At 38.5% G+C, this 18780-nt stretch overlaps 2 protein-coding genes across 2 annotated transcripts; both read right to left on the bottom strand.

Moving 5' to 3' along the window:
• Nucleotides 1-671: 671 nt before the first annotated feature.
• On the bottom strand, nucleotides 672-2806 carry LOC120058832 (homeobox protein Hox-C9-like). Its single transcript, XM_039007565.1, has 2 exons — nucleotides 2071-2806; nucleotides 672-1046 (listed from the first exon to the last, which is right to left on the bottom strand). The coding sequence occupies exons 1-2, from the start codon at nucleotides 2609-2611 to the stop codon at nucleotides 799-801; spliced, it is 789 nt and encodes a 262-aa protein (XP_038863493.1). The 5' UTR covers nucleotides 2612-2806; the 3' UTR covers nucleotides 672-798.
• Nucleotides 2807-12532: 9726 nt separating this feature from the next.
• Nucleotides 12533-15226, bottom strand: LOC120058831 (homeobox protein Hox-C10a-like). Its single transcript, XM_039007564.1, has 2 exons — nucleotides 14503-15226; nucleotides 12533-12813 (listed from the first exon to the last, which is right to left on the bottom strand). Exons 1-2 carry the CDS (start codon nucleotides 15224-15226, stop codon nucleotides 12533-12535), a joined length of 1005 nt encoding a protein of 334 aa, XP_038863492.1.
• Nucleotides 15227-18780: the final 3554 nt, after the last annotated feature.

Below are 18780 nucleotides of genomic sequence, written 5' to 3'. Positions count from 1 at the left end.
TACTGGCTTGGTCTATTTGAAGCGCCTCAAATGTGTGCTCTACGTCGCAATATTTAGTTTTACATTGGTTTGCATAGGTAGTAAGATTATAGGCATATCTACGTCTGTTTTGTTAAGAGACATTGCTTGAAAATACAGAAAACACAAGAGCCTCATGATACTTTTTATATTTGAGTAGGTCTATATCTACACTTTCTATAATGAATGGCACGTGTCTATACAATCAAAATAATACGAAACGCACAAATAGGTACACCGAACGGATACGTTACCACATATACACAAGACAGACAAACATTTGTTAAGAGTGCAGATGTTCTCTTTCTGTACAAAATATGCCACAACACCTGCATAACATTCACAAGAAACACACATGTAAGGAATATTCGCACGGACATCATAAATTATGGAGGGTAGAAATTAAAATCATTCCAGTGTTCCATTCCTTATACTTCGGGACAGTTATACATTTGTTCAAAATATGTTTAATTAAAATGTCCCTTGTGTAAATAAACATATAGGCCTACAGGTATCTTCACAAGTGCAAATGTTTTCTTTCCTTAAAGGTTATTTTAAACCTGGACAAGGAAAGGTGCATGTGGAGAAACAAAAAATATTTAGCATCAAACATGGAAGGTGGGGTTAATAAAAAAACATAAACAAAAACAACATCCAACATTAAGAAGGGGGCGTCGTGTATTTTGGTTTATCTTTGTTGTTATCCATGGCAATAGTGGTTATTTTACTGTTGTCTGATTCTTGTTTTTGTCCTTTGTCGTTGTTGTAACCATTCCTTTATTATTGTTCTTTGTTGCGGTCAGTTTTTTCCTTGTTCATTTTCTTCATCTTCATGCGCCGGTTCTGGAACCAGATTTTGACCTGCCTCTCCGTGAGGTTGAGGACTCTTGCCATCTCGTATCGACGGTCTCTGGTTAGGTACATATTGAACAAAAACTCCTTTTCAAGTTCGAGAGTCTGGTATTTTGAATAAGGGCACCGCTTCTTCCTTGTTGAACGCGCGTGAATCCAGTTTGCAACTGGGTTATCTGAAAATCAACACATAAAAACAGATAACACATTATCAGTCAGCAATAATATCAAACTTGAAGCTATGACGCATGATAAGGCCTTGTACTTTTGGGTCTCCAAAAGCTATGCTAGATCTCAGAGGTAGTGGTGGTCCCTCAAATCTATTAGTAAATATAATGCTGTAGGAAACAAACGTCAAATTTAGTGATGCTCTTCCAGCTTTTCCCTTTCTTGGACTTCTGAGAAATGCCATCGTAAAATACTCAATGCCTATTCGCTTTATAGGCCCATAAAAACGGCCTGTATTTCAAGCCTTTACATGTCAGTGAAAGTCCCTCGAATATGTTGCAAACATTCCTCAACTGTTGGAGTTATATCGACATTTGGTTTGGAATGGAAAAAGAGTATGTAGGATGACAACAGACAACATACACTTACGCTACACCGCGTGTTCATGTGTTGCCATGCTACTGCAGTTCCTTATCAGGGTTTATCTTCGGTGTTTTTCTAGGGAGGGTCCAGTTTTACTGGATATACTTGACATAGCAACATAATATCTCTTTAAAATATAATTGTAGTTTATTTACTAGTAGACTATGGGGGATATAGCGGCATAGTCTACTAGCATTGTAAAATAGTAGCATAAACCATAGTGGCCATACAACATGGTTTATAATGATTATTAATATTGACAGTCCCAATTCTTGGGCAAAAAGTATTTGGCATCTAAAACACCAAAACAGATTTGCTGAGATGCGGACATGTTGCAGAGTCCCTCAAATTTACAACGTCCATAGGTTTTTCAAGTAGTCCTATTTTATAACCCGCTCTTCGTTTTATAGCCCAATCCAACTAGCGTTTGTCTCTTTACAGTCCCTCAAGGTAGACCCCCTAGCCGAGTAGATTCAGTCGAGGAAAGAAAGGGGGATGAAATTATGGCAGAGAGACGCCATAGCCTAGCTCTAAACCAAATTAAATGAACACAGACAGAATCCCATTCCCACTCCCATTCCCGGTTTTGAACAAGGGGCTCGAACTTACTCGGGTCTAATTCTGGCTTCTCCTCTTTATGCTTCCCGAAACCCAAAGGCTCGGTCTCGGGAGAAGGGATGTTAGGTTGGGTCTTTTCTCGGATGTCAGCGGTGGTGCAATATATATAATCCGTGTAGGTGCGTCCGTTGGAGGCGAGGCAGTCACTGGCTCGATGCTCCTGGAAGGCGTCGGGCTTCAGCCCATAGTGTCTGGCGTTGGCAGGGTAGCCTGGAAAGGACATTGCCCCCGAGATCGGCTCCAGCCATGACCGCACATACCTTGAGTCCGTTCCTAGATGAGGTTGATGGCTGTATGGATGGTAAACCACTGAGGACTGGGAGTGAACAGGGGTCCAGGATGTAGTGAAAACGGATGGTTTAGAGGCAAAGCTGCAGGAGGGATAGTCACCACACTCCGATACGAGGGACGTCGGACGAGGGCCGGTAGGGTGCGAACCAGAAGCCGAGAATCGAGCCGCAAGAACATCCTCGCTTTCGTGGTTTATCAAGGAATCTACATAATAATTACTTAAGGGAACCGTGGCCGACATGTCGATGCTGCCCGTCTATTTTACATGCATCCGATAATTTTTTGGAGTGTATGTGTACTTTTTTATCTACCCATAGAACAATCAAGGCAGGTAATTATTTCTCAAAGCTTCCCCGGCTGCTATTGGCTGCCGAAGCAACACGTGATTATATTTACCCCCACAAAAATTGCACTGTGGATCAATGCGCGAGTTATCCTGGCATAGCATTGCACTAGACATGGATTATAGAATCATATTCAGATGTTTTTTTCCTGGATGCATAAGAGGTAAATTCAACAGTATTATGTTCTGACGTTGATCAAATAGCAGCAAAATTGAGTAAAATATGTGAAACTAGTCGTCAAACTATGAAATCGTAGGCACTATTTGCTGATGCAATCAATCTCTGTCTAATGTCCCCGTAGTCCAGGTTTATGCGCGTATAGACATAGTTCAGTAGTAAAATGGATCATTAAACTCACTCTCTAACACATTAGGCTTTGAATTATTCTGCGTTGTTCATTGTATAACGGTATTTATCTTTTCATTTGGAGAAAATATAGTCTACTTGATTTTATTTTATGAGCAGCCTGCATAGATAATATTGTACATTATATCCTACTACCATTGCACCAAAATGTATATACAAGAAAAAAGTTTGCACAGACAACAAAGAAGCAGAAGTGGGATATTTTTCCCCTCCAAATGATGTTTGGATAGATAGAGGAAAGAGTTACTACTACGATGCTTGAAACATGGCCAACTACAGCGGCTATATTCGGCAAGTGGCAGTGCATGTTTTTATGCCCTTCAATAAATGTTTACGAGGACCATTTGATTGTTCATAAACGTGTCGTTAATAAAACTACAGTCGAGTTCCTAGCTTAACATAAAACCACCACTGGAACAGTGAGGACAGACAGCAACGACGGGGACTAAGGGAATGTTGTGCTGCAGGGAAAAATCAGGCTAGAGATGTAGGCTTGCAACAGGAGGAATACACGTTCTTGTTTTGTGAGACTAATATGGCATACACTGATCTATGATCCGAGAATAAGCCTTTGTGATGTCATATATGTCTAGAGAAGAAGTCTGCGAATATTATAATGCCTAGAGAAGAAGTCTGCGAATATTATAATAGCGCAGCTAAACATATTAATCAAATGAAATTGTATTTGTCCAGTAATTTATTTTAGCAGGTGCAGCGAAATGCTTATGTTTCTCCAACAGTGCAGTAATACTTAACAAAACAAAATGTGCATTTGTGTATTCCGAATGTGTATTTTCTCATCTCAGCCATGTATAGGCCTATCTAAAAATAAAATGTAAAATCACGTGTTATTTGTCACATGCTTCGTAAACAACAGGTGTAGACTAACAGTGAATTACTTACTTACGGGTCCTTTTCCAACCACGCAGACTTAAAGATAAAGATACAACAACAACAAAAATAGTGACACGAGGACTATATAAGGTTGATTCAGATTAACTGCGATAACGACGACGGACTTTACTCTAAGGGATAGTGCGTAGTTAGTGGATAAGTGTTGACATTGGTGATACATGTTGTAGTTCGTTGTATGCATGCTATGGTAAGATACATACTTTAATAATCAAAATATTACATTTGAGCTTTTGCAGTCTAAACGAATAACAGACAATAATGCACAATGTTGCCTCCAAAATGACAAAATAGACATAGCCTATTATGTAACTTTTGAAGAGTAGATTTTTATTAGATTCGTCAAGGGGACTATAACTGATGGCCCCTTCGACTGTATCTTATTTTTTTATTTGACAACTGCTAGTGTGAAGTCATTGCGTTGGTGACCTGCAAGATCAAGGGAGGTCATTCGTTTTTGCTTTAAACTGAATAAATGTATGCAAACTTACATCTCAAAATGTGATTATTTAATTACCTCACTAACTACTGCATAATTTGAACTTCCTGTAATGAAAACATGTATATGCTGTACAGCATCCTTAGATTTTGAAGTGTATTTCTCTGTCATGGCTGTTTGGTTCAGATTCAACCATGAAATATGAACACCTAATAAGTCTGTAACCTGTAGCAGGTGTTTGTGTAGTACAGTATGGTATTATGGATGGTGGTGAAGAAGGCGTTGTTTGACTTGCAAAGTTAGGCAATGTAATTTTAGGTTGTGTTATAACTTGTGTTTTAAATATTGTGACGAGTAATCCATATATTCTTATCAATACGATGCAACTAAATATCAAGACAGGCAAATACAAAGTATTTTACTCAAATTAAAAAGCATAAACCTTGAGCTCACTAACGTTGAGTATTTTCTCATACACAGTTAACATTCAGGCCCAATGAGAGCACAAGCCTATTTTAACCCTAGGGGTTTCCCTTGATATCAACACCATGAAATCCTAAATATAGCGTATCTATTATAGCCAAGGTAATCTTTCATTAACAAAAGTCTAAAATACATCTATCTGTCATACTGTACCAAACAAATGCGTAATGCACGCTCTATCATTTTACGCATAAAAGGCAGCCGGTACTAATGAAACTAATGAACTATTCACAATAATATCTACTAATATATATATTTATATGTGGTTAGGATCAGATCAGTTATATTACAGCTGGTCGGCATTTTGCAACACGTTTTGACTAAACAGATCTTCCTCATACAGCCTTGGAAAAGGGTAGGCTATTGTTTAGTGATTTAATTTACAATTTTATTAGTAGAAATTACATTCATTTATTTAAAGGGATACTTCGGGATTTTGGCAATGAGGCCCTTTATATACTTCCCCAGAGTCAGATGAACTCGTGGATACCACTTTTATGTCTCTGTGTCCAGTATGAAGGAAGTTATGAGGTAGTTTCACAATCCAATGCTAACTAGCGTTAGCGCAATGACTGGGAGTCTATGGGTATCTGCTAGCATGCTAGCTAATTATATCAGGAGACAAATATTAATTTGAGCATGGTTAATCCCTTATTTTTGCCATTACTTTGCTGTCTTGTTATTTATATTTGAATGTATTTATTGTCCTAATGATTATTGATAATAAAATAAAATATCCAATGTATGTATCCTGGTTTTCATAATATTTTGTGGATACTAGGCTTATTTCCTTTTCTGTTATTGACCATACTTTGAATTCTCTGATAACTTCAGGCTACTAGCCTATTAGCGTGTTGCCTGTGTCATGACAGCTATTGTTGTGATGCTATATGTAGGCCTACTGATAGAATAAACTACGCCATAATGCAACCCCTGATTGGAAAGCATAGTATAGAATTACTGTTCATTCATTCACTTCAAATACATTTCATAATATGATACGCTAGAGCAATCCATATGCTGTGCGTATGCTGTGCGACCCAAATGCGCTCTTTCGCACGTCACCATGATCCTTTTTATTTGTCATTTGTTCTGGTTGAATCAAAAGAGTCTAACTAAATAGCCAAATATTTTGTATTTTCTCCATAGCCTACTTTATCATCACTAACAATGTTATTCTATCAAATTCCACTAATGTTGTACATGTATCTTGGACATTCAATATTAGGAAATGCTTTGAAATAATGTATTTACACTGACAGTCAACTTGTGGTTTGACATTTGTTTAGAGCAATGGCATTGGAATTCATTGTCCAAATATGGTGAATTATTTAGGGCGAGGCCTGCAGGAGATGAAAAGGTGCAGACTGTCACCGTAGACAACAATAGTGTCCAAAGGTGCTGTCGTCTCAGTGCAGGGGTCAGACTGCAATATATTGTTAGCAGTCGGATTCCCAACTCTTCATTCAGAAATGCTACAAGAGACGCTTATTAGAAATCCATATTTTTTGCGCATGCATGTTTCAGTCACTCAATAACCAAAACATGTCCAAAACATAATTATGTCCAAAACATAAGGCTACTGTTTACGATACATAGGCCTACTAGCTAGCCTACATAATAACGACCTTAAGTTGGTGATATCATTTATACGAAGGGAAAATGTAAAAAAAAAAAAAAAAAAATCCCTTTCCGCTTTGTTAGTAGGCCTACTTTGCGCACTAATACGTTTAAATAAAAAATCATCAGAATCCATGGAACCATTCTTAATTTGAAATGTGATTAGATATAGACCTACTCCTAAATCATTTGGAAAGTTTTAAACGTCTTATGTAACAGTATATGGATCAAAGTAATTGTTGGAAACTATGATGGCAAATGTGTGGAGTTAAAATAGTATACAAATCAGGAGAATAGTATACTGGCTAACTAGAATTTGAATCCACATTTTTCCATTAGTAAATTCTAGGTTTGATCTGAACCCTGCATCCATGTCGCATAACCGATTAAGATTATTCTGAATGAATTGTGAAAATATCGTATTACAAACAGTGATCAGTGTATTTACGTGCATTACTACGTGAAGGAACCTCAAGTAAATACTTGTTGTCATAGCCTATATGATACATATATTTGAACAAGGGACATGTTGTTGTATTGTCAAAAGCTAATTTGAATTGACAAATTAATAGGCCTATACAGTTCAGAATTGGCATGTTAAACTCTTACCCTCAAACATTTATGTTGAATCACCAAGGTGTCTATTTGGCAACTATTCAGGGAACATATTGTTATTCTGATAAATAACAGAAACGTAATACCGTCCAAAAATATACTCCAACCATATACTCACCTACAGTAAGTATATGGTTAAGGCCACTTGGAAAACAAGTGTTATAATTCATACTTTTAAGTGCTATCCTCGGGGTCCACATTGTACATTATGTTGTCTATGTTTTTTACCGAAATAAATTCCATTTAAGGCAACAGCTAATTTAGGGAAATTAAGGATAAGGTAGGTCTATGAGTTCCCCAAATACTTCATATAGTACGATAATCGTTAAGTGCATCAAGATCTGCCATAAGTTTAAGACGTTTTCCTTTTCATGACGCCCTTCATGACTAAAGGGTTATAAAGCATTATAACACGGCACTTCATTTAATTGGTTAATTAATAATAAACCCAGACCACTATTAGAACAACCAAGTGCTTCTTTCCGTGTCAGATCACAAAAGATAGACAGAATGAAAGTTTAAAGGCCCAGTGCACTCAAAGACGTGATTTCCATGTATTTTACATATATTTCCACACTATGAGGTTGGAATAATACTGTGAAATTTAGAAAATTATGCTCATGGCCTTTTAGTGTAAGAGCTGTTTGTAAAGATCATCTGGAATTTCAGTCTTTTTTTAGTGGGATGGAGTTTTGGCCTTCCATGGTGACATCACCATGCATAAATTAGTTAATAGACAATTAAGAAAGATAGTTCCAAACCTCTCTGCCAATAAGAGGACATTTTCAGTTTTCCTCTCCCCACTAAAGACCACTCCTAGACAGTCCTAGCAAAATTCTTGCTTGAGAAATTGCCCTTGGCTAAGAAGCTATTTTTGTTTATTTTTGACCATTTTAATTGAAAACAATCACATTAAGGAACTAAATTGCTACCCAGAAATAATTGTATATTGAGATAAAAACGGCTGCATTGGAACTTTAAGGGCCTTTACGCCATACCCTAATGACATTGCTCATCCTAATATTTATATATTTCTTAATGCCATTATTTTACTTTTAGATCTGTGTGTATTGTTGTGTATTGTTAGATATACTGCACTGTTGGAGCTAGAAACACAAGCATTTCCCTACACCCGCAACAACATCTGGTAAATATGTGTATGGACCAATAACATGTGATTTGATAACAAACTAGCACATTCTGAAGAGAGATATAGCTGGTTACTGTGGTGTAGATAGCTTATTTTTACCGCACAAAGTTATGCAGGTGGGGCGGCAGGTAGCCTAGTGGTTAGAGCGTTGGGCCCGAAAGGTAGCTGGATCGAATCCCTGAGCTGACAAGGTAAACATCTGTCATTCTACCCCTGGACAAGGCAGTTAACCCACTGTTCCTCATTGTAAATAAGAATTTGTTATTAATTAAATAAAAAATGGTTGAATGCAAGCATTGTTGTAATGTTCATTAATGATATATTTTACAAACTGCTAAACAATATTAACAATATTTAAACAAATTCTGATGTAATCAATGTGCTTGCACTGTGTGCCTGCTTGTAGTTTAAGGAAGGGGTTTTGATTGATCCATGTTGCATTTGAACATTTTACACAGGTTTAGGCATAGGCCTAATTGAACGTTTTACTGCAGTGGGCAGGGTCACAGAGTGTTTCTTGGCAGTCTTAAACAAATCTACTTTGAAACAAGTATACACCTCACACACATGGTTATGGGCTTAAAAAAATAAGACACCTGTATCATGTCAGATATAGTATTCCATTTTTAGTTTTGCATTCCAATATTGCACTTTATATACATCACAGAAGACTGAAAGATAACACAAACGTATGACATAGAAATAACGGATTTTCGGTGGCTTTAAAAAATATTATGGCGCCTTTTTAAAATAATGTTTATTAATTGTGCCACTGTGCAGTTTCTGACAGCATGCTATTTGCTATTGAAATTGCTATTAATTCGAGAAAGAATAACTTGTGGACAAAAGAGGCAAAAGTATTATCCATGTAACGAGAACCTTTATAAAAAAAAGTTGCTACATACGTGCGTAATGGCTGTGCGTAATTGTGCACTAGCGCGAATTACGCACCGTCTCAGGGTGTAAGCAATGTGTGTTTCCTGTGGGTGCTATTTGGAGTGGTGTAAACTCTTTGTGAGTGATGCATTCCAGGGGGAGACGCCTATTCACTAAACTGAATGAAAATGACTTTGGATTCCAGACGGTCTCTGCTAGTTTCACTTACTGCTGTGATGATGGGGGGTTGAGAAAACAAAACCGCGAAAGAACTGATAAACACATTCTCTCCCAGAGAGGGGACTTTGACTGTGCCATGTAAAAAAGTTATTGGCTAAACATGAAATCATTTTGTTGTGTATTATGAATACAATACAAAGTTGATATTCCAAATAAAATGGATAATACATGTTTCTCGGCCACGTCTTGTCATTTGGGTCATGTGAATGAAATCAGTTAAATTATTACCACAAACATTTCAAATTAAATTAAATTAAATCAACCTATATGGCCCAACATTCCAATGCTCATAACTTGACATAACCTAGTTAGTTACATGAATGATTCATAAAGAATAATAACATAACAACTGCGAAATACAATTTGCCCACAAATGCACAAATGAAATAGGAACAGGACATAATACATAAAGAAATATGATGTAATATACCCAGCGTATTTCATCTATAGGCTAATCTACCCAGTTCCTTTCCATTGAATTAACATTTTATAAATTATTAGATTTTTTTTTATTCACGACTTCTTCCTCTGGACGCATTATAGTCTAAATCCAGTCTATGACCTAGTTTCTTGAATCAGAATACGTTTTGTCATTTGAGAAAGTTGAGGAAACGGAAACAATCAAAGGAATTATGGCTGCAGGTAGCCTAGTGGTTAGATCGTTGGACTAGTAACCGAAAGGTTCCTAGATCGAATCCCCGAGGTGACAAGGTAAAACTCGGTCCTTCTGCCCCTGAACAAGGCAGTTAACCCACTGTTCCTAGGCCGTCATTGAAAATAAGAATTTGTTCTTAACTGACTTGCCTAGTTAAATAAGATAAAAATGTCATGGTAAATATATTATGACGATGGAGTCATTTCCCCTTGATTTAAACAGGTGGCAAATGCGTTACAGGTCAGCAAAACCTACGGGATATTCAAAGGTCCACTCAGTTAACCCAAACACACACACAGTGCCACAATCAGAAAAATACTGGACCATGTGTACCAACGAAAACTTATATTCAGAAGAAGATTAAAGAGCCCATGTGAATGCAACATACATTGTTTCCAGCTTTAAGATCAATAACATTTTACACATTTTAGAGAAAAGAAAACTAAATTCTGTCAACATTTGGCTGGCTGATAGCCATGTGATCTTTAGATGGTGGCCGAACAAGCTAAGTCTGTAAAGGACATTCCCATCATTTCATGGTCTAGAAACCAAAACCCAACCGAAACCAAAATCAGGGGAAACCTAACCAAAAACCAGTAACAAAATGATAAGGCAACAATAGCGGTCTAAAGTCTACCCCATGTTGTTTACAACCCATTCTCCATCTGAGTAGCTAAAGTACTTTTTACAGCCCGCCACAAACATGAGAGCCGGGGAGAAAAAGTGTCCGTCCCGGCTATCAAAGCTCCAGTTCATTTACAATGCCATTTGCGATGACTTCAGTCAGAGCCGAGGGTGTAATTTAAAGGAACGCGTCGCCCTTGATGAAGACGAACTGACGTAATCAAGGCAGTTTCTTGTTGCGGAGCCAGGAAGCGAATCCCAACAACATGAAACTACCTAAACCACGCTTCAGCTGCGCGAGACGTGGTGTTCCAACCAGAAGGGAAAGAAAACAAACAGCAAAATATTCAAAGCCAAGTAAGGATTTTATTGTCTGTCTACAATAACATAGCTATTACCCGAATTATATTCTTGTCTCTGTCATGCTATCCTAAATAGGCTTATCGTGTAAAATATTAATAATAAGAATAATACATGGTGTCTAAAAAAGGCTCAACCAATAAACGGGAAAGCTCGTTAGACATAATTCTGAAGAACATCAGAATATGTCATAAACAGTTCTAACGTCTCCAGAAATCGCAATCATGTAGACATAATAGACAAGACCAGTAGCAGCAATAACAAGAGCTGTCAACCAAGCGCCATTGGCAGAGCAACCGGCAGACATAGGCTACTCATCTCCAAATCACAGCAGAATAAATATCTATTTGTGTCCTACCTTGCATTTCCTCACACACACTCTGTCGTGGTGGTCCTCATTTATCCATGCTGTTCTTGTTGTCGTTGTTATTGTTGTTGATAATCATCCATCTGTTTCCTTTCTTGCTGAGATGCAGTATCCTCAATAGAAGGCTGCAGCCTGCCTCCATAGCAGAGGGAGCCCGTCGAGCGCATTCGTTCTATCCAGTAGGCATAGCAGACCCTCTCCTCTGTGTAGAGTAGCCTGTCCCTCCTCTCCTCCACACACCTTTAAACGATGCATCTTAACTGCAGCAGCCAGCTAGCACATTATATTTGCAGATCATAAAATCCACCCCTAGCTGGGCGCTTCTACCACGAGACGATCCTGACGTTAGAATTGTATGACCTTGACTTACTGTGCTCACCTGGATAATAATTAAATCAACGTAATGGTCTCCCTCTTCTATTAAAACGGCCATGATCTTCCCAATTTCTCTTATCCGCAGCCTCTCTCTCATTCCCTCTCTTTCTCTCTCTCTCTCTTAACATAGTGCCAAATTGATAATAAAGGGAAGGACAAACTATATTTTCTATAGGAATAAGGAATAATCAACGGGACAAATATGACGCGAGCAACAATGCGGATGCAAAAAGTCCAGTGCACGAATAGCCTATCACACATAGCAGCAGAAAACTAAAGACAACACGATGAAGCTAGGGAGTAAGGGGACATTGCTCAAGAACAAACAAAACAAAGTATTTTTTCATTCCAGCAGTTCTAAGCTGCTTGAGTGTTGGTGTTCATTACAGGCCTTCACTTATATTTTTGCTTTATATGACAAGAGCAACGGCGCCAATATTTCATGTTCATGTGTGGAAAGGCAAACTCAAGTGCTGAAGTCCTTCCTTCATAAAGTCGTGTACTCTTGGGTATCGTTGAAATATTGTCATTGTATGACGGAACACTGTTTGTGTGTGTGTGTGCGGTGTGTGTGTGTGTGTGTGTGTGTGTGTGTGTGTGTGTGTGTGTGTGTGTGTGTGTGTGTGTGTGTGTGTGTGTGTGTGTGTGTGTGTGCGGTGTGTGCGTGTGTGCGTGTGTGTGTGTGTGTGTGTGTGTGTGTGTGTGTGTGTGTAAATGTTTTATAGATAATATAATTTCAGGTGAAGTTGTAGGCCGCCATAAGATGATCGCGACCCCGACTTTCACTATTGAGTTTCTTGAGCTTCATCCTTCGGTTCTGGAACCAGATCTTTACCTGTCTATCGGTCAGATCGATACTCTTACTGATCTCCAGGCGGCGCTCGCGAGACAGATACATGTTAAACAAGAACTCCTTTTCCAGCTCGAGTGTCTGATGCTTCGTGTACGGGCATCTCTTCTTCCGTCCACTTTTGGCTTTTAACCAGTTTCCTGGAGCATTTTCCAATGTAAAATCATCTGTAGACATAAAAACATGGAAAAGGTGAGCATAGGCTTACTGAAGGTCTACTTCCATGTTCAAGACAGACTATATCAGAAATACTGCATTCCAATTGGTCTGCGTCAGGTCTGCACTGCCGCACCGCAATGTCTGGACGGTCTCTGCCAGTCTTTATCTCAAATGCACATTCAAGTTCTTGAGCTTGAATCAAATGTCCACGCTCTTTAAATACACGGGTTTAATAAGTATCTATTTTTGGACTTTCTTTGAACGCTTCGAACGAAAATACAAATAGTTTTAATTGAAACATCATGTAGGCCTATTTATTTTGACGGGACTCTACAGTGTCTGTCCCTGTGCTATAGGCCTACAGACACTATACAAGCCCAGCCACCATATAGCCTTTATGTGGTTTGAGGCTATATGGGTACTATACAAGCCCAGCCACCATATAGCCTTTATGTGGTTTGAGGCTATATGGGTACTATACAAGCCCAGCCACCATATAGCCTTTATGTGGTTTGAAATTATATTGGAAATAGTTTCATAATTAATTACGCATATTCCATATTTCAGGGTACACGGATAGCATGTTTGGTTAGTCCTACTCTTCGATTGACTTAAACATGCCCAACCTTTTTAAACGATTGATGAAATGAATTCAAACAAAAGAGGAGAATATAAGAAGGGCATCTCTGGATCATCAACGGTCTTATTTCGCTCCTAAAAGACGACGCAAAGGGAATAATATAGGCTGAATGAATGGTTCATAATATCAAATGGAAGGCTACATTGTAGCGGTTAAAAATAACCCTATGTGTGGTGAATTTAGCCTACAAATAGCGGTACCAGAAAATATGTAGCCGACACTGTTTAGAAAACAAACAATGGATATTTTTAAAACAGTGCAGCAGCATAAATGAACTAAAAGTCAAATTTCAACTGGTATTTTATAGTTGTTTGGTTGAATCTTAGTTGTATAATCATGATAATTATAATTATAATAATACATTGATTCGTTAACAATATATATTCACCATTTTTGTTTCCTTGTATACGCTATCTATCCACCATAATAATTAAAATGCCGTTTAAGCTTTTTTCTCAATCAAAGATCTCATGTAAGGAAAGTAGTATTACCTATCCATCTTTATGAATGTTATTTCAGTCTGAAAAGTCAATCGCAGGCCGACACTGTTTTATCAAAAACAGTAATTATGGAAATTGAGGCGTGTGTGTGTCTGTCTGGTCTATCTGTTTTACGGTGCACGCGCGTTATGAGTGTGTGAGCTTGTTTATTTCAATGATAACTGCCCAACTCACCTTCGCACATTAAATAGAAAGGTGATAAGTGCCGTCGCCACAGTAACCCCTGCTAGGCCAGACCGTGAAATGCCTGTTCAGAATGTCTCCGATATATACATAGCGTAGATATACAGTAGCAAACCAACAATATAAAAACGCGAACACTGAATGACATGCATGCAGAAGATATTTTAGTATGCTCTCTAGCAGAGGCTTTATTGTAGGATTGTAAGTACATTGCACTGTGTGTGTGTGTGTGTGTGTGTGTGTGAGAGAGAGAGAGAGAGAGAGAGAGAGAGAGAGAGAGAGAGAGAGAGAGAGAGAGAGAGAGAGAGAGAGGGAGAGAGAGAGTGGGGGGGAGCTTTCTGGATTACCTTTCAATTCGTCAGAGTTATCAGAACAACTGTCAGTCTTTGCTCTCTCTTCTTTCTTGCGCTTTCGCTGTTCTTCCTCTTCGAGGCCCGTTTCCTCGCTAACTTTTTCCTGCGTAGATTTGTTAACCGTTGATTCTCTTGGTGATTCAACAGATGTCGTCACCGGGGCCAAAGACGCAGAGCCTGTCCCGAACTGCGCCTCTCGCTGTCCCCTGCTCTCTCCGGAGTATACCCGTCTTACTCCTCCATAACATTCGGACACCTCCGAGACAGCGGTTTGGTCCGTCTGGCTGCTGCTATTGTTCCCAAGCCGAATGTAAGTAGCCGACTCTGTATTGTCCGTATTAGCCCTGCTGCTACTGTCACCCTGATACAGACAACAGAACGCCTCCTTTTTGACGTTGTCGATTGGAAACGAACACGGTTGTAAACTGGACTGGGCAACAGGTTGCTCGTCACTGTTAGTTTTAGGAACTGAGGTCCAAGTGCCCAGTTGGGATGACAGGTAAAGCGCATCTTGGTAGGAGCCGAGAGGGTGGCTACTCGGAGGAACCTCGTCTTTTTTGGGAAGGGGCGATCCAACTACTCCAAAATGTCTCATCATTGAGCATCCATACTCAGATGCAGCCGAGTGGATGTACATTCCTGGGATGCTGCTGGAGTAGCCCTCGCCTCTATAGGAAGATGATGATCCTCCCATCAAAGAATCCATCAGGAAATGACCGGCAGCAATGTTATCCTGGCATGACATTATTTTTTATTGTTGGTGTTGTTGGTGTCTTTTGTGTTCCTGTGGTAACGGTTTTTCTCGAGGAGAATAAGGACAGTAGGACACTGACAACTTTTTGGAGCCAAAAATATCAGCAACATAATTATGGATTCTTGGAGCGCCATGTCATGTGATTTTCAGACCAATAGCGGCGTGGAAGTGGCATTGACGCTCCAGACTAAGGTGACGTCAGCGCGGTCAAGTTGTTAAGCAAAGAGATTTTTGCACGGTGAAAGGGCGCCACCTAGCGGGGAGATTTAGGGGGGAATGCCACGGGAGGAAGGAACAAAGGGGTGGAGAAAATATTTTGCAATCAGTTACGTGAGTATAGCCGAAATTAAATATAGTTCAATAAGTAATCGTTAAGATAGGCTAACATAAAAACAAGACCGCGCAAATAATTCGATAAATCTGATTATTTCTTGGAAGTGTAAATGCCACTATAGGAAAGTCACTTCGTTCTGGTATTCGTCAATACATTAAGATAATCCAATGGACGTACATATTATCAGCCCCACTCTCGGGTAGGCCTAGACTTGTTAGGCAAACTGATTTTCATAAGAGGTAGACTTTGCATTAACCTAACCTATACAATCAAATAACTGTAGCTAGTCGTTGTTGCACCAGCAGTTGCATAAGAACGTTTGTTCGATTAAAATCTATTTAAAATGTTAACCAATGTGAGTATTCCAAAGTGTATCTTTGTCTTTAATTACTTTAGCAGCCCTGTTCTTCTAGAGCATTTTATGGTAGTGCTATTCCTTGTATGTATACTCCTAGTAGTCCCAGTAATGCCTAATGCCTAAGCATTAAAATGATATCAAGGATTATTATAGTTCTGGCCCTTTCTTTTCCACTCCTGGCCCTTTCTTTTCCACTCCAACTCGTTTGTAATTCGTGTGTAATATTTAATTCATATAAATGCAGGGTGATATCAAACTGAGGGAGAAAAATGTACATGTATGCCACGTGTAAATTGTTAATTGAAGACAAAGGACCAGAACTTTTTTAGACAAATATCAAGTGTACATGTAGACTATTAAGCAGACATGTGTGTAGGTTTTTTTATTTAGTACTAATTGAAGCTTCGACTCAGACATTCTTAAATCCATTGCGAATATATATGTTGTTACATATATAATATATACTATCGTTTATATCCATTCTTAGAAAAAAAAATCTGGATAGAACCAAAAACGGTTCTATGCTTGCTTCATATATGGCACCCCTTAAGGATCAATATATAACCAAAATTGGGTTCCCAAAGGTTCTATATCGATTAATTCCATTAAAGAACCCTATATGGAACCCAAAGGTTCTATGTGGAACCAGTTTTGGTGCAGTGAAGAAGAAGCCCTGGGTTTTGTATTTAGGGGTGCCATATATGAAGCAAGCAATATAACCTTTTTGCTTCTACCCAGAACCTTTTTCACAGAGTGTACGGTACATTCTATAGTTTGCCCATGAAAATAACGTTCTAGCATTTAAGACGTTGCATAACGATCATCTTGTTTTCCAGTAAGGGCTCTAGTTCATATTTTCTGATATTGATAAACCAAGGCGAAAGTAACATTTTATTTTTGAATTCATGTTTTTTGTATTCCTATTCACATATTGTTTTGAAGTTAAAATGTAAGAGGACGAGTTAAAACATCCTATATGCTGGACGGTTTGCATGTTAATAGATTATTGTGTTTCCTTATTTTGAATCACCTTCACAGTGTGAGTCAACACCAGAATCAAAAAGATGCGCATAGTTTTTTCAGCCGAAGGCCTATGAAAATGGCTATTCATAAGGAATATGTCTAGTGTTTTGTTGTTTTATACTCGAATATATATCCTCAACACGATTGATATTCCCATTACTAAGGTAGTACAGTGACATCGACAAACAGTAGGCTACCAGGTTTAGCAACTACTGCCAAACAATGCAGGGCCCCTTGTGTGATGAGTGTTGATATTGCTCTTGTGTTGGCTATGACGCTTTATAATGAAAGGGGCAATCCAACCTCTTTTTTTCATTTAATTTCATCACGAGCAATGATAAGTAGGGATTATCAGACTTTGCACGTCTTGTATTTTAAACTGATGCAAAAATGTACGAATGGTTACTAGGCCTATGTCTCATTTGAATTGGAACATAGAAGGAAACGTGTCCGTGAATTTCGAGGTTGTTTAAGTCTGGCCCATAGGCCCACGACTTCTTCTGTTCCTTAAGTCTAATTCAGATAACACCAGAGCAATTTCAGTTGCATAGCAAAAAGTTCAAACGAACCGGATGAAAAAGGTTTAAATATTGACAATTAGAGACGCTTTGATTAATTTCGAAGCAAATAACAAATAGTCTAGCTAATAGCCTAACAGAAATTCATGTACATTATTCATGTTTATGTATATTGAATGGTGTGATGCCAAGCCCATTTTCACCTAAAATAAATAATATTAGCTAAATGCTGTGGCCTATTTCAAATAGGAAGATTAGGCTAATACATATAGGCTGTGGAGAATGCAGATATTTCTCTACCAACCACTAAACGCTAGAAGTAATACCAGATTGTTTTGATTGGTTTCCTCACCTGTCCATCATTTCATCATCTTGTTAGAAATGGAATCCAGGGCTCCATTCAATCAGATCCGCTTTAGCCAACATCTGTATAGGGGTTGTTTTGGCGTTGTCCGAGGTGGAACTGCGTTAGAGCTATCAAATCCACAAGCGGCTCCTGGCAAATCCATGCGGCCTTGTTTACAAGTTGGAACCCTGGAATGTGAGATGTAATCTACAACTCCATTAGGATGATAGAAACCTTCATTATTTCGTTTAATGAATTTCCATTTGAGCGTCATTATTTCTATAACGCCTACACTTTCTCATTCTGAACTTCTAACGCGAGTAAAGTGGGTGTGGCTTCGATACAATGATCACAAGAGCAGCTGCTCACCGTTTTGACAGCTCCAACGCAGCTACACCTCCAAAACCACCAAAACATCTGCTATGCAGGTGTCTGCTATCACCGGTTAGCGCTTGATCTGATTGAATCTAGGCCTCACAGTCTTCCATTCTAAAGCTAGAATTCAATTTTTGTATTTATATGTCTCAGAAAAAGTTAACAATATCTAACACTGAAATTTACAATAAAAATTATGTTTTTGTCCATGCATGCTCTTCAATGGCATGTAGCTTGTAGGCTGAACGCTATTTTTGTGTGTCTTGATTTCGTTCTGAACATTACCCACACACAAGCAACTACATGTAAAACAATGTTTAATTTTTAGAGTAAGTTTAGTGCACCAACATAGTATAATTGAACACATGTATGGAATAAAAGGGATATTATGTTTATGATCTTACAATTTCCATTAAAACCACTTTTCTTGTTTTCAAATACATGGACCCTGGGGTATGGCTATAGAGACCTAGAGGACTCATCTTTGAATCTGTGCCACCTGTGACAGCATGAGCACCATCGAGGCTATCTCTATTTTGAAGTAGTCAATTTTCTTCATGACTATTTCTTATCCCTCCTGATGACCCAGTT

The sequence above is a fragment of the Salvelinus namaycush genome, chromosome 14, assembly GCF_016432855.1.
Source record: "Salvelinus namaycush isolate Seneca chromosome 14, SaNama_1.0, whole genome shotgun sequence".
Lineage (NCBI taxonomy): Eukaryota > Metazoa > Chordata > Actinopteri > Salmoniformes > Salmonidae > Salvelinus > Salvelinus namaycush.
This window is presented reverse-complemented; position numbering and strand designations above follow the sequence as displayed.